Source organism: Ursus arctos, unplaced genomic scaffold, assembly GCF_023065955.2.
Source record: "Ursus arctos isolate Adak ecotype North America unplaced genomic scaffold, UrsArc2.0 scaffold_20, whole genome shotgun sequence".
NCBI classification, from domain to species: domain Eukaryota; kingdom Metazoa; phylum Chordata; class Mammalia; order Carnivora; family Ursidae; genus Ursus; species Ursus arctos.
Genome location: NW_026622875.1, coordinates 42886591 through 42914099, shown reverse-complemented (window position 1 = coordinate 42914099; position 27509 = coordinate 42886591). Strand labels below are relative to the sequence as shown.

The 27509-nt window shown below is 34.5% G+C and overlaps 1 protein-coding gene across 4 annotated transcripts in view; it reads right to left on the bottom strand.

The window, feature by feature from the left end:
- ZCWPW2 (zinc finger CW-type and PWWP domain containing 2) overlaps positions 1–27509 on the bottom strand; it is a 148612-nt gene that overhangs the window by 58275 nt on the left and 62828 nt on the right. For all 4 annotated transcript variants that reach the window (XM_048216061.2, XM_057316114.1, XM_048216060.2 and 1 more), the window contains exon 5: positions 8387–8501. In XM_048216061.2, the coding sequence (XP_048072018.1) occupies positions 8387–8501 (115 nt within the window). The remainder of the gene's footprint in view (positions 1–8386; positions 8502–27509) is intronic.

The window sequence follows — 27509 nt, the reverse complement described above, 5'->3', positions numbered from 1 at the left end:
GCCACTTAGGGGGAAGGGAACAAATTTAGTCTGCTGTAGTCCTCCATTGGGAGAAGGGAAATATCCAACTCTAGCTCCCCTTTAACCATGATGTACCATGTAGGGGGTGAAAGAAATGAGAAGCACTTGTGCAGTTCAAAGCCCAGGACTGAGACCTAATCATGGAACTATAGACTGCCCTCCCTGGCCCCACATGTCTTACCACTGTACTACTAAAGGCCTGTTTACCACAGTTTCTTTTACCTGGTACATCATGTTTGCCTTTCCACAAAAAAAAATGACAAGGCATACTAAAAGGCAAAAAACAATTTGAAGTGACAGAGCAAGCACCAAACACAGACCCATACAGAGATGTTGGAATGATCAGACTGAATTTAAAACAACTACGTTAAAGGTAGACAACTTTCAAGAACAAATGGGTACTGCAAGCAGAGAGATGGGAACTCTTTTTTTCTTAAAGATTTTATTTATATATTTGAGAGAGAGAGTGCGCCAGCATGAGGGGGGGGCAGGGGTGGAGAGAGAAGGAGAAGCAGACTCCCTACTGAACAGGGAGCCCGATGCGGGGCTTGCTCCCAGGACTCTGGGATCATGATCCGAGACGAAGGCAGAAGCTTAACCTACTGAGCCACGCAGGCACCGCAGAGAGGTAGAAATTCTAAGAAATAATAACAAAAAGAAATGCTGGAGATTAAAAATGCTGTAACAAAAGTGAAGAATACCTTTGATAGTTTCATCAGTAGATTGGACACAGCTGAGGAAAGAATGTGTTTAATGATACATTAATAGAAACTTCTAAAACTGAAAAGCAAAGAGAAAAAAGACTGGAAAAAAAAAGAACAGACTATTCAAGATCTATCGGAAAACCACAGAAGTATAATATATGGGTAATGGGAATACAAGGAGGAAAAGAAATGGAGAAAGGAAAAGGAGAAATATTTGAAGCAATAATGACTGAGAATTTCCCCCAAATGAATGTCAGACACCAAACAAGATCCAGGAAGCTCAGAGAACAATAAGCAGGATAAAAGCTAAAGACAGAAAAACAAAGATAAAGAAAATTGTTGAAAGAAGCCTGGTGGAAGGGGGTGCCTTATCAATAAAGGAGCAAAGACAAGAATTTCATTCAATTCCTCTCAGAAACTGTGCAAGCAAGAGGAGAATGGAGTGAAATAGTGTTAAGAGAAAAAAAAACCCCACCAAATTAGAATTCTGTATGCTGTAAAATTATCCTTCAAAAATAAAGGAATATATACTTGAGAGAATTTGAGAAACTGATTTGTTACCAGTAGACTTACCTTGCAAGAAATGTTAAAAGGGAGAAGGAAAATGATGTAGGAGCAGAAACTTGGATTGACATAATGAAAGGAAGAGCACCAGAGAATGACTAAGTGAAAGTAAAATCTAAACTTTAAATTTTCTATTCTTTATCTAACTGAAAACAATTTGTTCAAAATAATAATAGCAATAATATGTCTAATTTAGGAAAACCATTTCCCTAAAACATTTTTATCTTAAAAAAAAGTTAAAAAGAAAGCATAATTGATATGCTAAGAGAGGAAAAAATATCATATAAAATACTAAATTAAAACCAAAAAGGTGGATGAAAAAACCCACAAGAAGTTGAGGTGCCTGGGTGCCTCAGTCGGTTAAATGTCTGACTCTTGATTTTTGGCTCAGGTCATGATCTTTGGGTTGTGATATCAGGCTCCATGCTCATGGAGCCTGCTTAAGATTCTCTCTTTTCCTCTCCCTCTGCCTCTCCACCCCCATCTCTCTCTCCCTCTCTAAACAAACACACAAACAAAAACACAAAAGCAGAAAAAGAATGAAAAAAAAAGGAACAAAGAAAAAGGAAAACAGAAAACAGTAACACATATGGTAAATATTTATCCAACTATATCAATAATTACTTCAAATTTCAATGGTATAAATATACCAATTAAAAAACAAAGACTGTCAGCATATGTTGTCTACAAAAAAACTCATTTTAAATATAAAGACACATAGAGGTTAAAAGTAAAAAGATACAGAAGGACATACCATTTTAACACTAATCAAAAGGAAGCTATTTTAATAGGAGTAGCTATATTAACTTCAGACAGAGCAGGCTTCAGACCTAGGAACATTATCAGGGATAAAGAGGAGCATTACCTAATAACAAAGTCATCATTACTCCAGGAAGAAATAATGAGTATTAATATGAACGTGTCTAACAACAGTGTCAAGGCATGTAATGCAAAAATTGATAGAACTCAAGGAGAAATAGATGAACTCACTATTATAATTGGAGACTTCAGCAGAAATGAACAGGTCCAGCAAGCAGAAAATCAGTAATGACATGCAGTAGTTCACCTTTATCTGTGGGGGATATGATCCAAGAACCCCAGTGGATGCCTGAAACCATGCATAGTAATAAACCCCTATATGTACTGCTTTTCCTATATATACATAGTTATGATAAAGTTTGACTTATAAATTAGGCAGAGTAAGAGAGTAACAACAATAACTAATGAAAAGAACAATTATAACAATATCCTGTAACAAAAGTTATGTGAATGTGGTCCCTTACTCTGTCAAAATATTTTATTGTACTATACTCATCCTTCTTGTTAAGATGTGAGATAAAATGCCTACATGATGAGATGAAGGGAGGCGAATGACACAGGCATTGTGACATAGGGTTAGACTACTATTGACCTTCTGATGATACAGCAAAGGAGGATCATCTGCTTCCAGGTCACGGCTGACCACAAATAACCGAAATCATGGAAAGCGAAAGTGCAGGTAAGAGAAAACTACTGTAGTTGAACTCAATACCATCAATCAACTGAATATCATCTACATCTATAGACTACTTTATCCAGCAACAGCAGAATATACATTCTTCTCATGCTCACTTGGAACAGTCACTAAGATAGACTATGTTCTGGGCCATAAAATATACCCTAACTCATTTTTAAAAATAGATATCATACAATAGTCTGCTCTGAGACCATAGTAGAATTAAACTAGTATTAAAAAACTGAAAGATAACTAGAAAACCCCCAAATACTTGGAGATTAAACAATGCATTCCTAAGTAACATATAGGTCAAAGGAGAAATCTTAAGAGAAATTTTAAAATATTTTAAACTAAATGAAAATGAAAATACGGTTTATCAAAATTTGTAAGACACAGTGAAAGTATTTAGAGGGGAATTTATAGCATTAAAATTCAAATATTATGAAAGAACAAAGACCTAAAATCAATAAGCTAAGCTTCCACCTTTGGAAACTAGAAAACGAAAAGCAAGTTAAATATGAAGTAAACACAGGAAATAAAAATTAGAGCAGAAATCAATAAAATCAAAAACAGGAAATTAATAGAGGAAATAAAACCAAAAATTGTTTCTTTAAAAAGACCAATAAAGTCAAGAAATCTCTAGCCAGTCTAACTAAGGAAAAAAAGAGAGAAAACATAAATTACTAGTATCAAAAACAAAAGAGAGGGCATCATTACAGATCCCAAGATATTAAAAGGATAATAAAGAAATTCTGTGAGGGGCACCTGGGTGGCTCAGCCGTTAAGCGTCTGCCTTCAGCTCAGGTCACGATCCCAGGGTCCTGGGATTGAGCCCCACATCGGGCTCACTGCTCCACAGGAAGGCTGCTTCTCCCTCTCACACTCACCTTGCTTGTGTTCCCTCTCTCACTGTCTCTCTCTGTCAAATAAATAAATAAAATCTAAAAAAAAAAAAAAAAAAGAAAAAACAAAAACAAAAAAAGAAATGCTGTGAATAACTCTATGCCCACAAATCTCATACCCTAGATGAAATGGACCAATTCTTTAAAAGACACCATCTGCCAAAAGTCACACAAGAATAAATAAACAATCTATATCTTTTTATAAAATTGAATCAATATAATAATCAATATAATTTCCAAAAGAGAAAGCACCAAGCCCAGATGGTTCATTGGTGATTTCTATCAAACATTTATGGAACAAATTATACCAATTCTCTATAAACTCTTCCAGAAAATAGAAGCAGAGGGAATACTTCCTAATTGGTTCACTGAAGCCAGTATACCAAAACCAAATGAAGGCATTACAAGAAAACTACAGACTAACTTCTCTCATGTACACAGATGCAAAAATCCTCAATATTACAAATCAAATCCAACAATGTATAAAAAGGATTATACGCCATGAACAAGTGAGGTTCATCTGAGGTATACGAGGCCGATTCAATATTCAAAATCAATTAATGCAATCTGTGACATCAACAGATTAAAAAAGAAAAGTCACATGATCAGATCAATAGATGCAGATAAAGCACTTGACAAAATCCAATACCCCTTCATGATAAAAACTCTCAGCAAATTAGGAATAGAGGGAAATTTCCTCAATCTGATAAGGAGAATCTACAAAAATCTACAGCTAACATGATACTTAATGGTGAGAAACTCAAAGCATTCCCACTAAGATTAGGAATAAGTCAAAGATGTTCACACCTCACCACTCTTTTCAATATTGTACTGAAACTCCTAGCTAATGCAATAAGTTAAAAAAAAGGAAATAAAAGGTATAGATTGAGAAGAAATAAAACTGTCTTAGTAGATGACATGATTATCTAAGTAGAAAATCCAAAAAGGAATAAAAAAAAAATACTCCTGGAACAAAAAAGTGATTATAGCAAGGTTGCAGGGCACAAGGTTAACACAAAAAGTCAATCACTTTCTTATTTACCAGCAATGAAAAAACAGGATTTGAAATTAAAGACACATTCTCATTTACACTAGTGCCCCCCAAACTGAAATACTTAGGCAAAATATAACAAAATATGGACAAGATTATATGAGGAAAACTACAAAACTCTGATGAACAAAATCAAAGAACTAAACAAATCTGGGTATATTCCATATTTATGGATGGGAAGATTCAGTAATGTCAAGATGTCAGTTCTTCCCAACTTGATTTATAGATTCAGTGCAATCTCAATGAAAATCCCAACAAGCTATTTTGTGGATATCAACAAACTCAATCTAAAGTTCATATGAAGAGAAAAAGATGCAGAATAGCCAACACAATATTGAAGGACAAAGTCAGAGGACTTGGCCCTACCTGACTTTAATACTTACTCTAAAGCTACAATAATCGTGGCACTGTAATATTGGGAAAAGAATAAAAAAACAGATCAATGGAACAGAATAGAGAGCTCAGAAACAGACCCAATAAATATAGTCAACTGATATTTTACAAAAGAACAAAGACAATATAATGGAGAAAATATAGTTTTCAACAAATGGTATTGAACAACTAGATATCTACATGTCAAAAAAATGGATCTAGATACAGACCTTACACCTTTCACAAAAATTAACTCAAAATCACATATCTAAATGAAAAATGTATAACTATAAAACTCCTAGAGTGTAACATAGGAGAAAATGTAGATGACCTAGGGTATGCAGATGACTTCAGATAAAACATCAAAGGCCAGATCCATGAAAGAAATAATTGATAAGCTGAACTTCATTAAAATCAAAATTTCCACTCTGCAAAGAACACAATTAGTGAATAAGAAGATAATCCAGAGTGGGAAAAAGTATTTACAAAAAAATCTGACAAAGGACTGTTATCTGAAATATACAAAGAACTCTTTTTGGGTTTTTCTGCTTTTCTCCATTTTCTTTCAGATTTTATTTAAATTCTAGTTAGTTAACATACAGTGCAATATTGATTTCAGAGTAGAATTCAGTGATTCATCACTTACATACAACACTCAGTGTTCATCATAACAAGTGCCCTCCTTAATCCCCATCACCCACCTGCCCATCCCCCACCCACCTCCCTCCATCAACCCTCAGTTTGTTCTCTATTGTTAAGAGTCTCTTATGGTTTGTTTCCCTCCCTCTCTCTTCCCTCCCAATATATTCATCTGTTTTATTTCTTAAATTCCACATATGAGTGAGATCATATAGTATTTGTCTCTGTCTTATTTCACTTAGCATAACAGACTCTAGTTCAATCCACATTCCTGCAAGTGGCAAGACTTCATTCTTTTTGATGGCTGAGTAATATTCCATTGTAGACATATACCACATCTTCTTTATCCATTCATTAGTCAATGGACATTTGGGCTCTTTCCATAGTTTGGCTATTGTTGATAATGCTGCTATAAGTATACAAAGAACTCTTAAAACTCAACAATAAGAAAATAAACAATCGGATTAAAAAGCAGGCAATGAAAGACACCTCACCAAAGAAGATTTATAGATGGCAAATAAGCATATGAAAGGATGTTCATCATCATATGTCATTAGAGAATTGCAAATGAAAACATCAATGAGGTACCACTGCAGACTTAATAGAATGGCCAAAATCCAGAATACTGACAACACCAAACGTTGGCAAGTATGTGGAGCAAAAGAACTGCCGTTCATTTCTGGTGGGAATGAAAAAATGATGCAGCTACTTTGGAAGATAGCTTGGCAGTTTCTCATAAAACTAAACATACTCTTACCATATGAAATAGGCCTATATTTTTTAAATATCATTTACTGACCCTGTAGAATTCAACAATGAAAGAGCTGCGTCTAACATAATAGTGGGCCAATTTCTGTAGGGTAGGAAGAATTTAGGTAAAGAAATTACTAGTCATTATTTCTGAGCTGGAAGAAGACATTTGGGGTTAAAGAAATCCTCAAAGTTGTAGGGATGAAATAAGTTGTTTGCCTCTAAGCTACTCACCTTTTGTAAAATATCTGAATAATGGCAAATTACCTCTCAAAATTACTTTTGAACACAGCAAGAAGCTGAATACGTCCTAGAATTCACCCTGGAAGCTAAGCAAGGACTACAGTGTCTATTTTGGAGCTAGTAAAGAGTGAGTATGAAGTGAGTGAGCCTATTATGGCAAAGACTGAATTCCTGGAAGTGTCTTTGTACCCCTCCATTCTGGCTCCTTCAGGGACAAGAATCAAAGTCTTTAGGCATAGGTCTCTCTATAATCAGACTGAGTTACATCAAATTCTGCATGCAAAAATCATCAGACTTTCAACCAGAAAATGGTCTGCTGCAAAACCAATGAGAAATAACCCCTCTCCATAGTCTCTGGACAAGCAAGAATGCCAAAGGACCCAGACATAAATACGCCAGCACATACAACAATGACAAAGACATAGCTCCATATTTATTGAAAGAGTGTGTCTACTGCTAATGTGAAATGGCTATAATACAACTTAAAAAAATAACTGACTATATTACTTCAAGATATTAATACTAAAAAACTAAAAAAACCAAATATTTCAAAGTTTATTTTGGTTACACGAGAAAAATGTATACTCTGTGAAAAGAATAAAATTGTATTTGTAATAATATAGTGAGTTCAACCTTTACTGATAATAAACAGAGACATTATATTTTCAGCACAAGGAATAAAATCACATTTATGGTAATAAATGTCTCTTTTCCCAGTCTCAGAGTAAACCAGAGTAATGTGCTTGTCATTCTTTTCCACTCTTTTAAAATCTACTTATTTCCTGTAAAAATCTAAGGTAGCGGGGTTAATATTTAAATTTTTCTCAAATAAAATGTTTTCACATATAAGTTTTAAAATATATATATATTAAATTCCAAGAAGAAAAAATTGTCACTCTTACTTCAAAATTCAGTCAGTAGTAAAAGGCCAGATCCTCCCATAATCTATTTTAGAACTTAAGATGATCATTTTAGAAATTAAGATAATTATTATTACCACTAAGAACATATTTAAGTTTATTGAAAGTCACCATTTCTATGTGACAATCATATTCAGAGTTAAAAATGTATCCTACCTACTAAAATCCCTATGATGAATTCATTTAAAAAGCTATCTACAAACCATAATATTTATGATTCCAGAGAACTTTCTTTGAAAATGACCTGAAATCTTACATTTTTTACCCTCATTAAAAAAAGTTGAAGATTGTTTTTATCTCTGCCTTGAATTTCTTTAAAAGTAAAACATTTTGAAAAACACTTTGTTCTGAAAGAATGCAGCATATGCAAGTGAAAGTTTCACCCCAGAAATATATTTTAAGGCCACAGCTTCTAATTTTGAAATATTTACTTTGAAATATACAAGAGAACTTATGTAGATAGTTTAAGGGTAAAGAAGATGATAGAAGCGCTAATTAAAACCCCTGCATTTAAATAGAATGTATGTTTAGTCACTGAAAACAGTTTCAAAGGGCAAAATACATATTATTAATCCATATAAAAATTTCTTTTCAGGGGACAAAGATTTATTATATCCCTACGAAGAGAAAGAGAGATGTTTTAAAATGTGCAAATATATTTCGGGAAGCATGCATCTGAATAGAACCTCATTCTGGGGTGGTAAAGAATAAAAAAGCTCGTATACCCTGTTTGGATAGGCGGCACATTTCCAGTCTTTGCTCATGAGAATATCCATAGAGGAGGTAGGCTTCTTGTAGGGCACTTTTATACCATTTCTTTTTTTTCTTACATTTTTCTGGCTAAAGAAACACAGAAAAATATTAAGACTCATTTCTAAATATATAATTTTGTTTTAATATCTACTTGATTTAGCTGTTGTGCTGGAATTAATCTGACTTAAGCATTATACCATATATTACTTAGACTTTGGTATATGATTATTATTTTATTATGTTACAGTACACCAAAGTTGGAGAAATCTTGTACATTCAAAGTCAAAGGGTCAGGTTCCTGATTCACTAAGATAATATTTTAATATGATTTATCTCACACTTTAAAAAGTTATAAAAAGACCACCAATGTAACAAAGTAATCAGTATTAATACATCTTATTAGAATAATTTGATCCTCTTTTAAGAGCAATGATACTGAAGTGTTATAAATTGAAAAGCCAGGTTTCTTATTGTAAGAAAATTAATTCTATTCACATCCAGTATTGGTATTATGACAGGCAGGTGACATATTCACACAAGTTCCTTAAACTTTTGCCCCAATTTCTTCATCTGTAAAATGTGGGTAACAGTATATACATCATCAAGTTTCATGAGTATTAAATGAAATAATAGATGGCAGTTTTCTGACATAGTAAGCACTCAATAAATGTTATTCTACTTGAATTCAGTACTTTTTCTACATATAAATTAATTAAAAATATTTTGAAAAGAAAAACAAGAGTAAGAAAATCTCTATGTTAAAAATGACTACCAAAATTATCTGGCCCAATAATTTTTCCAATGTTATTTTAGAACTTGCCTAAAAAGGTTTTTTTTTTTTGTTTTTTTTTTTTTAAGATTTTATTTTTAAGTAATCTCTATACCCAACCTGGGCCTTGAACTTACAACACCAAGATCAAGATTTGCATGCTCTACTGACTGAGCCAACCAGGCACTCAGATTTGCCTAAAAAGTTTTTTATAATGCTTTTAAATGTTACAATTTATAAAATGCATACTACCATTTTCTTTTTGGAAACTTTACCATCAAAAAGAATACAGGTTTTTATACTATAATTCCATATTTACCACTTGCATATAATGATCGTATCTTTATCCCAGATATATAATTCACTCTTTATATCGAATTGTAAATCTATGTAACACATACATTCAGTTCATTCAGAGAATGAAACTATCTTTATATCAAAGCTCTTTTCAAATTCCACCTTATTCTTGGAATCCCCAAATTAATATAAGCTATCTATTCCCATTACACTTACTATTTTCTTTTAATCATTTACTACATTTTGACTTGTATTATAGTTATATGCATTCATGACTGCCCCCCATAAAATGAAAGGTCCTGAAGACAGAGGCAATAAATAATGTTTCATCTTTGTGTCCTACATGGTACTCATTTGCCTAATCTCATTGTGTATCATGTAAGCATTCGGAAAGTGGTTGTTAAATTGCACATTGTTCTGGACACTGATTTATTCGATATAAGAGCAAACAATATAATCAAACAAAAATCTATTTTTTTAAAAAAACCTTTTGTGCACAGAATATTTAAATTTTATTCACTAATTTGATAGAAAAAGAGATGAAAACATAGGTAGATACAATTCAAAAAACATTAGAAACTATAAACTAAGAATATCTAAGCTAGTGTCTGCAGATTTAAGATATTCCTACAACTCAAATTTTATAATAATGCTAAATAAGAAATTAGTGGAAAATAGCCTAGAAGCTGATATGGCACTAAACAACTGAAGTTAAGGAAATTTCTTGAGAAAAACCAATACTGTAGACAGTTAAGTAAACTCTAGTGAGTTAGGGGAACTAAAGTGCTTTTTAAAAAAAATCTGTGTTGGAGATTCTTTGAGAATTTATCGGTAAGTATGTGCCATCTAGTGGTAATACAATTAAACATCTTCAAAGAAAAAAATTGACTATTTATAAAGAATTTTGAATTTCAGAATTAGGCTCAGCTATGCCTTGTATTTTTCAACTAAAGAAATGATAGCTGCATACCCTGAAGTGTAGACTGTTCCTCCCTACCCATCCCTGGTATTGTTCCTCCCACAGGTACCCATTATTACCAGTTTCTTTCATAGTCTTTCAGAGATACCATATGCATCTATAAACATTTATATCATTTATATATACACAGCTCATTTTGCAGAGTGTTATGAATAGTTATATATACTTTTGAATTCTTCAATTTGTCTTGCAGATTGCTTCATTTATTGATTGATTCATCATATTCTAAACCCTTGGGATCTATCATTGAAGAAAACAGATAAAGCTTACATTCATTCTAGGCAGTGAAACAGACAATCTATAATAAGCATAACAAATCAATAAAACCTACAGTATGTTATAGAGGTTATAAGTCCTATATAATATATAAAAGTTAAGGCAATAAAGTAGTCAGGGTAATTCTCATTGAAAAGGTGACATTTGAGCAAAGACCTGAAAGAGGTCAGGAAGTTAGCTACGTAGATGTCCCAAGAAAGAGTACTCCAAGCAGAGGAAAAAATACTCTAAGATGGGAGAATACAAGTGTATTCAAGAAGCTTTGAAGAAGCCAAGCTGGGTGAGGCTGAATGAAGGAGGAGAGTAAAAGGGAATGAGGTCACAAAATTAACAGGGCCGGATCATGGAGGTCTTTTCAGGCCATTGTAGGGAATTTGTCTTTTATTCTGAGTAAAATGGGAGCCATTCCACAGTTCTGAGCAAGAATAACATTTGATTTGATTCAATGTTTTAAAACAATCACTGATTGTTTTGGCCAGAATAGACAATACAGGGGCACGTAGATATAAGGCGATCATCTACTGCAATAAGCCAGGCAAGAAATGACGGTGTAGACCAGGGTAGCAGCAGCCACTGTGGTGAAAAGTGGTAGGATTCTGGACATAATGTGAAGGTAGAGCAAAAGGAATTTTTGACCAACTGAAAACTGGCTGTGAGAGGAAGAGAAGATGACTCTTAAAGCTTTTGGACTGAGCCAGTAGAAGGAGAAAATTTGCTGTCTACTGAGAAGGCTGCCAAGGAAGTGAGATTTGTTGGGGAAGATCAAGAGTTCAGATATGTTGAATATGAGATGTCTATTGCAACATCCAAGTGGAGATACCGAGGGGGAGTGTGGTAAGAGAATTCAGGAGAGAGAATGGAACTTCAGATAAAACTGAATCATCCACACACATGGTATTTAAAGCCAAGAAACTGGAAGAGATAACCAAAGGAATGAGGAAATAAACGTATGCATATCCACACCTGTGCTACGTATGTACCATTATTTATTTGACAAATGCCCTAATAATGAACATTTAGGTTATTTCTAATACTATGCAGTTTGAAACAATGCTGTAATAAAAAAATTTGTCCATATGTCACTTTGCCCATTTGAAAGTGTACTGAAGAATAAATTCCTACATGTTGAATTACTAGGTTTGAAGTATGTATATTTTAATTTTGGAAGTTATTGTGAATTCACTCTTGAATGAGGTGGTCACAATTTATAATGCCATAAACAGTATGCTTCCTCACATTCTGGAGAACACTTCTGTTACCAAACTTAGGTCTCTGTCAATATTTTAAGGGAATTATGGTATTTCATTTTATTATCATTTTCATTTCTTAAATTTAGTAATTATGAGAAATTTTAAATATTTTTCTTGTTTTGAGTACAACTGACATATAACTGTAAATTTAAGAGCACAATGTAATGATTGCATACATGTATATCTTGAAAAATCATTACCACAATAGGGTTAGTTAATTCCTCCATAAACTCACATAACTTTTGTGCGTGTGTATGTTGTGAGAACATTTAAGATTTAAATACTTTTTTTTGCAAGTCTATAATACAGTATTATTAACTTTAGTCTCCATGCTGTACATTAGATCCCAGAACTTATTCATCAATTTTTCACATTTTTAAAAGTCATTTTCTTTTCTATGGAATAATTGTTCAAGTCCTGTGTTCATATTATATTGGTCTTTTTCTTAATGGTTTATAAGAGATTTTTCCTTTGCTACGTGTATTTCAAATATCTTCTGTTGACAGTTTATCTTTTAGATATTTGTATTGTCATTTTTGTTCATTTAAATCTTTCCTCCTAGTACAAATTTGGATGTGAGGTATATGAGGTATAGCTTCTACTTTATTTTTTTCCCAAGTAGCTAGAGATTTGTACCCGAAGAATTTATTAAATAATACAACTTTAATTATTTGAATATAACCTTAACCACTAACTATATTTCCAAGTACTCTGGAGTCTGTTTTTGGACTTTATATTGTTCTATTTATCTGTCAAATCACTGTTAGTATCAAGCTGCTTTAACTACTGGAGCTTTATTATAATTTTAAATATATTTTATAGGCCTAACTCTCTCTTCTATATTTAATTTTCCTGTACATTTTAGCACTCGTCTTAAGTCCTTTTTAAAAATTGAGATTGCTTTAAAATTAATTTAGGGAGAACTGAAATCTTTCCACCTTAAATTTTCTAAACCAAGAAGAGGATTGTATCTTTCCATTTACTTGGGTTTTATTTTCTGTCTCTTAGTAGCCAAGTTTTATTCATATAGCTCTTATACATGTTTCTTAAGCTTATTCCAGTGTATTATGTATGTTTTGTTGCTATTATAAATGGGAACTTTTATCCCTTCGTATTTTCACACTGGTTACCTCTATATAGTAATTTTATAACTGCCATATAACTGAATTTTCTTATTGTTTATAATAATTTTTTGACTTGGGTTTTCCAGGTAAACAATCATCTACTAATAAAAGTAATTTTTTTGCTCTTTTTCTTTCCTGTATGTGTATTTTCACATCTTTCTTTGGCTAACCGTATTAGCCAAGTCTACCAGGACAATCACATAATAATAGTAATCTTATATACTTTTAAAAGCCCAAATTTCCTACCTGAACAACCAATGTCTTCTCTAATTAAAATAAAACTTTCAGTTGAATGAGTTCGTGTATTTTTCAAGACATGCTGAAGTGATTCACAGTTACTTAAATAGAATTCTTCTGCAGAAGCTACCAAAAAAATGTTGGTCATCACCTTCATAAACTAAGCTGTTTAAGACATTATCATAATGTTTCAACTGGACTATGTCAAGGAGAGGCTTCTGGATCGATGAGAAAGAAATAAAGACTCAGCATTTCACCAAACATAACAGATTCATTCCATATACTAATTACTAGGGCAAAGTTTGTGAAGGATGAATGAACATCATGCTTGAATGAATTACAGTAATAACATTGTGATTAGGTTCAATTTAAAAATACTACAGTATTTAATGAGATAAATGTTCAGCTTGAAGGTTTACATTTTGGACAAAATTCAGGAAAGGAAACAATGCTGTCTTGAATAAGCCCAAAATAAGGCAAAAACTATCACTTCCGCACCCCGCCTTCTTTTTTTAAGAAATAAAACTTTTTTTTAAACAAAAATTATCTTTTAAAGGCATGAAAACATTTATATTTACCATTTTGCCAAAAGTCAAGTAAGATAATTATCTTTAGATTTAACAAGGAATTGTTTAAAACCAAATGATATTAAAGATAGCATTCAAACTCAAGCAGAAAATAACTGCCATTCAAACTCACTGTATCAACTGGAATCTAGAGGTTTCTTAACCCTTGACTGAAATCTACTGCAGCTCTTGTGACTTTCCTGGTAACTCTCAGATAAAAAAAATATCCCAGAGTTATTTAGTCCTCTGAAATTCAAAAACTAAAATGTCTACTTGCACATTAAGAGATAAAGTTCTAACCGGGGATGTACTGTATGGTGACTAACATAATATAATAAAAAATCATTAAAAAAAAAAAAGAGATAAAGTTCTAAACTCCATTTTAAATCAGAGCTACTGTCCTCCACAAGCTAGGAGCATACTTCAGGCTGCAGTGTGTTTCCTCCATGTGCTTCTCTTTCTCTCCCCACATCATCTGGGTTCTCTGGGATTGAAAAGATTGGGTGTGGAGAATGGAAAAGAAATTGCAAAAAAACAAAAAAAAATGTTTTTGACTGCTACCACAACAATTCAGGGTTGGTGCTTTCTGGTTTTAAAGTGTTTTTTTTTTTTTTCGGTTTTGTTTTGTTTTGTTTTGTTTTGTTTGTTTTGTTTTGTTTTTTGTTATGGGGTGCCTTGTGGGTTTTTGGAGAATGTCTTCTACCAACTAGGAACAGCTCCCTTGACAGAAGAGGTCTTTCTTTCAGATGGTTACTTTCAATCCCCCACCCCATTACCACTTTTCTGTATTGTTCTGCCTAGATTTCAAAGGAGCAGAAGGCCATCTTAGGTGGGGACACTCCTAAAATGATCCTGATTCTTCTTCCCATGTTGCCTACATCGTTGCTCCCGCAAACCATGGGAATGTTGGCCATTCTCAGTGCCTCTAGCTCTTTTCACTCTGCCGCCAGACCTGGTAACCAGATACTCTCACCCTGTACACTGTTCAGAGGAAAGCTGGACGCCGGTATCCTGTATTGCTCAAACTCCAGAGTACACACACCAAGCTCTCAAAAAATTCCTCATACAGGAAAATCAACATCTTTCCTTTTCCCAAGATGGAGAGTGAGGAGGTGTAGGGAAAATGCCACAGAATATCATTATTTTCTCCAAAGAAATTTCTGTATGTTCAACCTCAAACCTTTTATGCCCTTGCATAAATTGGGCTAATGGCTTCCAAGTCAGTTTTGGCCCCTCCTTTGCAATGTGCAAATATTTTTCTCCTCACCTTTTGCAGTCTTAAAGACATGTCTTTCACTAAAACCTGGGCACATCTAATAATGTTAGAACTTTCAAATTATCTCCCACCCCAAAACAAAACGAAACACCGACAAGTCTCCAAATATACTTAAATTTTTAAAGGCAGCTCTGTAGCAAACTTTCAAGGTGCTACAAGCTTATAAAGTCAAGGACAAAGATCAATTATCACATGAAATCATAGAAAGGACTGGACATCTTCAAATTCCAGTAAATTGTATGATCCCAAGAAGGAATATCATGCCCTTCATTATGTTTTTAATACTCTGGCAACTTGAGTTTTCTCAATCAGTTTATTAAATTTAGGGTGGAGGGGGAAATAAGTAATCATCACAGAAAGAGAAAAATAAGTAATCATCATAGAAAGAGAAGGAAGACACACAGTCTAAAAATTTGTGTGAATTTATGAATGTAAATAAGATGATTCTTGATAGATGTATTCTTGGTAGATGAATAAGCATGTAAATATTTGCAGTAAAGACGAGGTTTGAGACTACTAACAGATGGTTAGCCAGGGAAGATAGTACTGTATGTCTGAGAAAATTCCGAGCTGTGTCCAAAACTGAAAAGTTTGTAAACTACTGTCCAAATGATCTTGTTTCAATTGAGTGTTATTGGCTGACTGAAAGGACTTAATATCATTTTTACATTTCCCAGGATTTGGGGAAGAAACTGCATGTTCCATTTTATTGAATAATGCTTGTGCTATTACCACATACTAGTATGGATCAGCAAAGTCAGGGAAAATAATATAGGTGTGTTTGTCCACCCAGTAAGGCCAGAGGAAAAAAATCTGCAATCCAGCAGAAATTCATATCTTTTGTTGTTTTGTATTTTAAGATTGCTTCTCCACTTCAGAGTTAATTAAAATATAATAACCTGAAGTTGTAGCAGAATAAATCTTTTGCCTCAAACTTGGGTAAGCAGTGTCTCATTACTGATTTCTACGAAATAAAATACAATGTAACAGCCAGCATCCAACAAGGAAAAGAAATTTGATCTCAGTCCTTTGGGGGCCTACCCCTTACTCTCCCTAGGTTCATATAAAGTGTAGAGAAATTTGCCATGCCGATGAGGGAAGATAGATCATTACTCTATAACCCATAGTGGTAACATGAATAGCAACATCTTCATTCCAGTACCTTGAAGTCAGGCAGTCTAAAGCTTCTTGGCCACACCTAGACAAAAGAAGTTTTTTGGAAGTTGGGAATCTTAATGGCGTGAGTTTAACCTCCCTGGGTACACCACGGTGCTATTCTTCTCTGAGGTACTGACACTTCTCAGGGCACTGACAGACTTTTGTCCTTTTCCAAGTCTGAAAGGATCTCTTCCCTGCTCAGCTGCTCGGCTGCTCCTGCCTGTCCCTCTCAGAGGCACTGACTTCTCTGTTCCCAGTCTACCCTACCCACCCTCAAGGAACTCAGGTTGGGAAGACAGGCAAGCTCTGCTTTTGATCTCCACAACAGAAAACTCCCCTGACACATGGGAACACAAGGGGCCTGACTACTTTTTGGAATAAATGAAAGGGGAAAATACAATCAAAACAAAACAAATATTATCAACCAAACACTGGTGTTTGGTTGGCTACGTACAAGAACTTCCTAGCTAAGGGACTTTGAATAACTCTAGAAGAGTAAAAGAAAAATATATAAAGATGAGGACTATCGGGCATTATGATATGGTGATATTACTTCTAAGATAACACACAACTTCAGTTTTTGTACAGAAATCAGATCTGTAAAATATTTAACAGGCCACTGATTTATCCCATGATATTAATAAGTATATTTTTTCTTGGAAAAAAAAAGTGTGTCTAATTTCAAGTACTTTAAATACTATGTAAAAAGTAGTACCAAATTTTAAAACTAAAGTAATTCAATCAAATGCCAAAAAGCATTAAAAAATGTGACCTATTTGGGGGATGGTAGAACCTCACTACAGTCCTCTAGGTACAATGGTAGCATCTACAATCCAAAATTATCATTTTGGTTACATCAATATTAAAGTTAACTGCAAAATAAGTACTTATAATTTAGGAAATTTACCTTTTAGACACAATGTTGAGCATATATTAAAGATCTGAAAAACCAGAATCATAGGTACTCAGCCTGCTTTCCTGAGCTTCATAAATTCATTGAAATGACTTCAAATATTGACCATCACTTTAAGTTATTTCTTACATAATATGCCTTTAGAAACATGAGGATATAATTCATAGATTTCAAAATCTAAAAATATATAAAATAATTTTCCTTTGAAATGCATCTCCACTGAATGTTTGAGGTTCAACACTCCTGCCTATTCTAAGGTACTCTGCGGGGTGATTTACCATGCATTGCCCTGATGTATCGTTCTATTTACTATCACACCAGAGTTATTGCTCTTTTCCTCTGTTGGGCAGATTGTTTTTACTTAAAGCAATTCAGTAGAAAGTTAATCACAAGGATATCTTGTCTTCTCTAAATTGGATTTCTGCAACAGCAACCAGTAATCTAGACAGTAAGAACATTCCTGTTCGTTTGATGCACACTAGAAGATAGTCACATCCCACCCATGTGCATCACACACTTCTTGGCTTCCTCTTCTCTCATCTCTCATCTTTAACATAGGTTCATACAATCTTCTTTAGTCAACTCTGGATTATTTAGACAGTTTATTCCAATTATTGAACACCTGAAGGAAATATTGCTTTCAAAATCTTATTAACTTATTGTTTACTCTAAGTTTCCTATGGACATAAATAGGAATTTTGCTTACTCTAACACAGCAGGATTTTAAGATCAAAATACCTTATGTCTACTCCCGACACTACTGGAAAGCGTGAACTAGCTAGACTGACCAAAAAAAAAAAAAAAAAATTCTAGTTCTGTTTAGTCTGATCCTTCACAAGGATCTGAGAGATTATGGATTTGAGAGTTAATACTGAGAATGCAGTGAGTACTAGGGGAGAAATTAGAAAGAAAAAATAAGGAAATCTGAGAGTCCAATTACAGTGTGATTCCATTACTTGGCTTGAAATATTGGGAATTACCAAAAGAGGACCTGAGTATTCCTTGCAAAGCGGGGGATAGAGGGCAGAGGAGGAAGTCAAGCAGTTTAAAATAGTCCCAGTGGAAAATCAGAAAAATCACAGGATACCAGATGAACTTTTTATTAACTTAGATTTTAACATATATTTACTAAGTAATTTGAATATCCAAGTTCTTTGCCTATTAGGCTAGACAATCGCTACATGCTGTGGTGGTGGGTGTTTTTTAGAGAAGTCCCAGTCTGACATTTTAGGTCGGTCTATTATTTAGACTGACATCCTTGTGAAAACAATTTTTATACAACCAATATATCGGTCATTTAGTGTGAAGCACCTGAAATCAGATTTTGAGAGAAGGAGAGAAAAAGAAGAGGGCTCCAGCTGTCACAGCAGGGAAAAAAAATCAACCACCACCAAAGAGAGAAACGATTTGAAGAGACAGGGGAGTCTAACATTATAATTTTGCTGAAGCTTTGTCTGGCTTTTTTAGCACCACAAACTCATAAACACACTTATACGTTTCACACACATACACACACACACACACACACACACACACAATACAACATAATAAAAATACACATTTTCATAAATATTTTCTTTAGCTAATTCCAGTAAACATAGAAAATAAGTATTTATGGTGAGGTAATCTGCTATATAAGGGTACTCGAGATTCACTGAGGAACTATATAAGATTCACAGAACATTCCCGAGTATCTAGGTTTAGGAATGAATATATATACTTGTATATATATATGCACACATATACCATAAATACATACATATATATATATACACTGTATATATACGCACAGACATATGTGTGTATTTTTTCCTAGTTTTATTGAGAAATAATTAACACACATCACTGTGTAAGTTTAAGGCATACAGCATGATGTTTTGCGTTACTGTGAAATGATTACTGCAATAGGTTTGGCTAACATCCATCTTCTCATATAGATACAGTACAAAGAAAAGAAAGAAGAAAAAAACAAAAAAAGTTGTTTTCCTTATGATGAGAACTCTTAGGATTTACTCTCTTAACAACTTTCCCATATATCACACAGTAGCGTTAGCTATACTCATCATGTTGCACCTTATACCCCAGTACTTAATTTACCTTATAGGTGGAAGTGTGTACCTTTTGACCACCTTCCTCCAATTCCCTTTCTCCACCCTCCACCTCTGATAACTACAAATCTGATCTTTTTTTCTATGAGTTTGTTGTTGTTGTTTAGATTCTGCACGTAAGTGAGGTCATATCGTATTCGTCTTTCTCTGACTTATTTCACTTAGTGTAATGCTTTCAAAGTTTATCTATGTCATCACAAATGGTAGAATTTCCTTATCTTTTTTGTGGCTGAATAATAAGGCACAGTAATATTTTTAAAGAGCTCTATGATAATGAGCAATTTGGGGAACCAGCATTATAGTAAAACAAAACAAAAAACCAAAACAAATCCTGACATCAAGATACCGATGTTTGTATTAATAATAACCAATTACCACTAAGGTTACAAGAGAATAAAATAGATATTAGGTTTTAATGACAGTCATGAAGAGGTCCTTAATCTCTGGCTAAAAATCAATACATTAAAAATGAAGAAGAAAGCTTTCATATCTTTGTCCAACTTTGAAAAGTTCTGGTTTATAGTTAATTAATCAAGTTAGCTGAATTAACGGCAGGAGATCGATAAGAAGGATACTGTGATCTTCTAGTTTACAGATGATAGCTTATTATGAATTTGGCATGCTTATGAAGATTAGAAGCAGATGGCCCAATATAAATTTCAAGCACATTGACACATAATGTAAAAACCTGGAGTTTGTAATAGAAGACCTAGACTTGAGTCCCAGTTCTGCTGCTGTGTGACCTTAGGCAAGTCACTTACCCTAAGCTTCAACTTTTTTTTTTTTGAAGATTTTATTTATTTATTTGGCAGAGAGAGAGACAGCCATCGAGAGAGGGAACACAAGCAGGGGGAGTGGGAGAGGAAGAAGCAGGCTCATAGCAGAAGAGCCCGATGTGGGGCTCGATCCCAGATCGCCGGGATCACGCCCTGAGCCGAAGGCAGATGCTTAACGACTGAGCCACCCAGGCGCCCCTAAGCTTCAACTTTCTTAACAATGAATGAAGATCACATGAGATAGTGTGTGTAAAAAGTACTTTGTAAAATGTAAAGCATTTTTCAAATGTTCATTATTAATGTCATAACTGATCAGGACATAAATATTTATCATTTGGCCTATGAAATCCAAGACAATGAGATAGGAACTCTACTCACAGCAGGGAGGAATTGACTGCATACACATTTTATTTCCATAGGAGTTCTGTGAAAGAGTCTATTATTAATTTTTTAATTTAGTAATTTGTTCAATGCTTGTGTAGTACTAGGTGTCAAATACAGTTTTAAGGACTTCACAAACAACTCATTTTAACTTCCTAACAACGTCATGAGGTAGGTACTATTGCTATCTTCATTTTACAAGTAAGGAAATAGAGGTTCTGAGTTTAGAACTTGCCCAAGCTCATATAGTTAGTAAGTGGTAGCGTTGGAATTCATAGGCCATCAAGCTCCAGAATTCGTGGGCTCAACCACCATAAAATTTTATTTCACTAGAAGGCAATTCTGTTGGGGCGTCTGTGTGGCTCAGTCAGTTAAGGGTCTGCCTTTGGCTCAGGTCATGATCTTGGGGACCTGGGATCAAGTCCTGTGTCGGGCCCCCTACTCAGTGGAGAGTCTGCTTCTCCCTCTCCCTCTGCCCCTCCTTCCTGCTTGTGCTTTCTCTCTCTCAGAAAAATAAATAAAATCTATTAAAAAAAAGGCAATTCTGTTGCACAAATATCAAAGATCAGGTGGTCTGAAGGGGCTTGTAGCCCATATCGTAAGATAGAGAGGTTATCAAAAATAACAGAGAACTGCCCTCTGGTACTTTCTGTATCAAGTCATATTTATATTTCTTAGGAAAATTTTTTCTAGGGTTATTAATCAGTAGTTGAAAATTTAAATCACCACTGAACATATGGTTAAATATTCAATTTTATGTTACATATATTTTATCATAATTTTTAAAAAGAATCAAAAACTAAAATTTGTTTATTTTGACAGTTTAAAGAATTTTACATATTCTGCTTTCACGTTGTAGACTCTTTAAAAAAGATTTATTTATTTATTTATTTATTTATTTGAGAGAGAAAGAGAGAGCGGGAGGGAGGAGCAGAGAGGGAGAAAGAGAACCCCATGCAGACTCCCACTGAGTGTGGAGTCCAACGTGGGGCTCAATCCCAGGCCCCCGAGATCATGATCTGAACTGAAATCAAGAGCTGGACACTCAACCGAGTCACCCAGGTGCTCCTCAAGTTATAGACTTTTTATTTTGCAAAACTAAGTATATCATTAAGTCTGTAGCAAGAGAGCTGTTGTGAACACTGTTACATAAAATGATAGTATTAGTAATAAATTATTAGTAATAAAGTATTACTAATATATTGATGAAACAGAACACATGAATCAAAGTGAGCACTGAGTCAATGAATAATTTTTAAGGCCTGTGCTTATCTGAAGTGTGGCTATCTCCCACTGCTCCGGCCAGGCTGTCTGTTTTAGCTAAGGACATTCAACAGAACTGGGAGGACGGGTTTAAATCAGCCATGAAAATAAGCATGTGCTTATTTGTCCTGAGCCTTAAAAATGTCAGGATTGGCCTAATGGATTTTAAGCAATAGTACGTATGGTTATCAAAACCTGGACCTAAAGGAAATTTACTTGGCTGCTCTTTTCTACTCCACATTTGCTTGTTTTTTTTATGGAATATATGTTTATGGGAAAACAGTTGTATTTATTTTAGACAGATGCTCAGATTCTGTTTCACAACGGAATTGTAAGAGCAGGTGCGAGCTCTAGGAGAAGAAGATGGTTAAATATGTGATGCAGAATCAGTACACATTTTGGGGGCTAAACAAAATGGTAAAGTAGTGGTAATTCTGAAATTTATTTTACAAGTTAGTTGGTATCGTTTAGGGTTTAGGGAGATGGGTTTTGACTGAGTCATGAACTGCTCCTGGCCTTTGGCTAGAAGATATGATACAATCAATCAATATGTGGGGGAATTAGAAAGAAATGAGAAAGAAAGTTAATAGATCAATTATAGACTTTCAGCTATATGCTTATGAGTTTTGGATTTCACTATTCACTAATGGAAGAACGTACCAAAAAGTTACTCCACAACTATTTGCTAATTTAAGAACCCTAACATAAAAGCTCATTTTAAGGCAGACTTACTCATAATGGGTATGACTCTGAAGGCAATTTGGTGAGCCTTGTATTTTGGCTTAAAAAACAATGATCTGACTCTGGTTCCTTTAACAGAAACTAAACACTTCTAGAAAATTGAGAAAGCTATATATTGGAATTTCTTAGAAAAGATTACTGCTGTTCCAGTGAAGAGTCAATATGAGAAACCTAGGTGATACTAATACATTTTTCATGCATTTGATGGTGGGAAAGGTAGCCACCTGTTCTATCCTTTATAAGCTGAGTATAAAGTTGGCCACATTATTTGGATTTGGACTTTTTAACTTCAGTAGAAGTTCACAGCTATCTAAATTCATAAGAGATGAAGTCGGGAGATGACAGAGGTGAACTCAAGAATTTATTTGGAGCAGCTAAGTCAGCATACATAAATGAGAGTGAATCAAAAAGCAGGATAGAGATAGGAAAAGAAACTGGTTTCATTCAGTTGCAAAGAACAGGAAAGATAATATTTCATATTCTCCTTCCAAATTCCATCAAACAAATCCAAAGTACTCTCAAGGCATTGCTGATATTGGGGACTATTCACTCACTAAGGAGTCATATTAAGAAGGCTCTAACTTATCTCCTGCTTTCAATAGTTCAGAGCACTTCTGTTTACACTAACCTAGAAAAGCATTGCAGAATGGACTCTTTCAGTCATGTACTGAAGAATCAAAGGATAAGATGATTAATTAGCTTTATTTCCTCCCATTGCCGGGAGCATCATGTTGGTTGATAGAAAATACTAAACATATCATTTTTCACATATGATCTTAATCAAAAGAAAAGATCTTATTCTCCATCCTTTGTTCTCGGTATCTTTTTGTAGATGTGGGTTTCTAGGGAAAGGAAATAAATAATTTAAATGTATACTTCACCTATAGTTTCAATGAATAACATCAACTAATGCCTATTAGGAGCCGACTACAGTGACTATACTTATCATGGTGAGCATTAAGTAATGTACGAAACTGTCAAATCACTATGCTGTCCACCTGAAACTAATATAACATCATTATGTCAACTCTACTTCAAAAATAATAATTTAAAAAGAGCCTAATATATGACAAGCAGTATGTCAAATGCTTTGCATGTATTATCTCAGTTAACCCTTACAACATCTTTATGAGGCAGATACTCTTATAACCCCCCTTTTAAACTGAGGCATGTGGGATTTGTAAAGACTAAGTGACTTGCCTGAGGTTAATCATCTGGTAAGCAGCACAGCCAAACCCAAAGAGCATGGCTCTAGAGCCTGCCTTATTAGCTACTATGACAACTTAATTTTTTCCCCTAATACACATTACTAAAGAAGTTGTCTTGGTGTATTTGTCACAAGTAAGGTCACAGTTGCAGAAACATGTTCTAGGGGCGCCTGGGTGGCACAGCGGTTAAGCGTCTGCCTTCGGCTCAGGGCGTGATCCTGGCGTTCTGGGATCGAGCCCCACATCAGGCTCCTCTGCTAGGAGCCTGCTTCTTCCTCTCCCACTCCTCCTGCTTGTGTTCCCTCTCTCGCTGGCTGTCTCTATCTCTGTCGAAAAAATAAATAAAATCTTTAAAAAAAAAAAAAAAAAAAAAAAAAGAAACATGTTCTAATTCCCTTAACCTTTCTCCAGGCCAAAAACTGAAGAATGCTTAGAAAACAAGCACACAAACAAAAAATCTTGATTCAATAATACCAAATTTACAGCAAATTTTATATCAAGTATGGCACTTGTACAATAAAAACTTACTGAGAGTTTGATAGCTATACAGATTATTTGCCAGCAGGAATGTGGTACAAAAGCACATATATATACAGATGGTCCCCAACTTATGATGGTCCGACTTATAATTTTTCGACTTTACAATGGTGCAAAAATGATACACATTCAGTAGAAACCATACTTTAGATACTGAATTGGGATCTTTGCCTGGGCTAACAATACGTGGTCAATACTCTCACGCTGCTGGGCAGTGGTAGCAAGCCATAGCTCCCAGTCAGCCCACAATCACGAGGGTAAACAACCCATACACTGACAACCTTCTTGTACCCATACAACTATGCTTTTTTCACTTTCAGTACAGTATTTGATTACGTGCAATATTCAATATTCAATTTATCATCACCTAGACTTTGTATTAGATGACTTTGCCCAACCACAGGCTAATGTAAGTGTTCTGAGAGCGTTTAAGGTAGGCTACATTAAACTGTGAAGTTTAATAGGTTAGGTGCATTAAATGCATTTTTGACTCATGATGTTTTCAACTTATTATAAGTTTATCAGAATGTAACCACACTGTAAGATGAGGAAGATATCTATCTATCTATATATATATCTTGCAAATGTAGTTTTCTACTAAGTTGGCTCAACAGATTTGTATTCAGTTTCACTCCATTACTCTAAGAGCAAAACACTGAAGTTATAAACTAATTTGCTAATCCTTATTACAAGCTACATTCTTAGAATTTGGAACCTAAAGAGCAAATCACTTACTCAAATAGATGTTAATCCAGATGTACTTGTTACGACTATTGCAAATGTAATTTGAAAATATCAAGAATTTTGCTTGTCACTAGTCGTCCAAAGGGGGACATCAAGGGGCAAATAAAAAGCAAGTCTACCAGAGACTGCCATGATTCAACATGTATATTAGAATTATAAGGTGAGAATTTTCCTCATTTTGTATGTGAAAATCTGGGAAAACATTCAACAATAAATTAGGCCACCGTGTATGAATAAGTAAATTGGCATGGTATAGAAAAAGAAATAATCTGGACTTTGGAGTTAGACATTTTAACTCTAATCATTATTTCATCGTTTGGTAGCTGATTGACCTTGGGCTACACAAGTAGCCTGAATCTCAGTTTCTTCTATATGTCAAATAGTGACAATGCCTATCTTCATGGGGTTGCTTTAAGACTTCAAAAATTAAATGAAAAGGATCTACACAATTCATGGCCTAAGGCAGAGACTCACTATTATCATTGCTGTTTGTAGGACTTTTTAGCTGTTGGAGTCATCATACTGCATGTTGATATCAGAGCCCTTTGTTGGAGGATATTTGCTAGACCAAATTTATACTGAATAAATTGATCATCAGTTGGTAATTCCTACTCATATATTTATCACTATACAACAAAGAAACAAACCTATTTAATAAGTTACTATAGGATAACAAGTTGTGTTATCACTTCTATTTACAGACTGGAAGAGTTAGAGTAATGTGATTTGTCATTTGGCCAAATTCTTAGGGTACTAAAATTTCAGAATGGTTCTTCTAAAGACACAAGTTACAAGTAGAACTGTGACAATCTCAGTGCCATCATTAGTGTATCTTTTGAAATAAAGGGTTTAACACAAGGTCTGTATCTTCTTCACACTGCTCATCTGTTATCTGGTGGGGAGGGGGCGGTAGTTTGCTAAGAGTAGTCACTCAGGGATCCAGGCTGAGAGAGTAGCAAATCAACATTTCAAACATGGTATCAATCACAGTGCCACAGGGAAAGACTGAACTCTGGAGGATGTTGCATTGCACCCATTTGCGTGCTCAAAAAGGTGACATTCATCAATTCCACACAACTCACTGACCTGGAAAATTTTAGTGAACACTATCTCCTGATAGTGAACACTATCAGTTAGTGAACACTAACTCCTCCAATTAGGAAGCAGAATTCTAGGAGCTGCAGAGCTCAACTTTAGCAATATGGCATTGCTTCCTGTTTATTTCCTTGAAAAATACAGGCAACTCCATAATACAATGGGTAAATACTCAAATGGTATCTGGAATCCAAAGAGATGGTTGCATACCTCAGGTATATCCTGCATACAGTAGTAAGCAGACTACTAAAATGCACAGCCAAAAAATTCATTCACGTCATGGACAAAATAAACCCCTAAATTTTACCATGAGAGCAACACAGCATCAGGGGTGAACTATCTACTTTTCTTGGCAACATGAAAAACCAGAAAAGTGCAGGCCAAGCAATCATTGGTTGGAGTACATCATTTATGTCCAAGAAAAATTATAATGACTCTATATAACCAGTAAGATAGATGATAAACTTCAACATACTAAAAATATTAAGTTCAAATCATTTATCAGCTTTATCAGCAATATCTCTAAATTATGCATAATGTTGAATGACAGGAATGACCTTAAAGCTGTGTTCAATGAAACAGATCACTATTGGATTTGGCATGTGAACGTGTGGCAGTAAGGATAATTTCCAGGCAAACCAAAGTGAAAGACTAAGCAAAGAAGTAGAAGGCAACGGGAAAGAGTAAGCCATAACCACAGTTACATGACTACACCAGTAGAGATAAAGTTCACAAAACTCTGATGCCTCAGGTTGAGAAAATTTAGTCAGCGGTTCTTGCTCTCTGGCCTGCACATTAGATTCACCTGAGAAACTTAAAATTACTGAGGCCTGGCCCTAGTGCAAGAGATTCTGATTGAACTGATCAGTAGACTGGAGCCCAGGCATTGCCATGTTCTTGTCACTGTTGTCATTTTGTTGTTACTTGTACAGCTTTCTAATGCATAGCCAGGCTTAAGAAATGCTAAACGAAGTCGTGTAATCTATCAAGCTAAAAAATAAACTTGCAAGTAATGGGTTCTGCAGACAGGTATCTGCTAAATATAAGCAGAACCGTACTTGTGCTAGTGGGGAAATAATTGTAGTCCATGCATCAACACTTAAAAAAATAGCCATCCAGCACAAGTTCACGTCTATTTTCCTTAAGAAAGGGGGAGATTTCAGCTATCTTTACAGCTACTGATTTTATAGTAAATGAAAAAATAAAATGTATGAATAAACTAATATAAATTACAAATACACAACTAAATATCACCTTCAACTTTTTTTCTAAAGTATATCCCAGTGTAATTGTGAGAAGTTTTATTTATTGTGGAAAACCTTATCATCTGTACCAATCAATAGACAGTGACAGTTCTGTCGTGCTTTCAACAACAAAATTAGTAAGTCAGTGGTCCC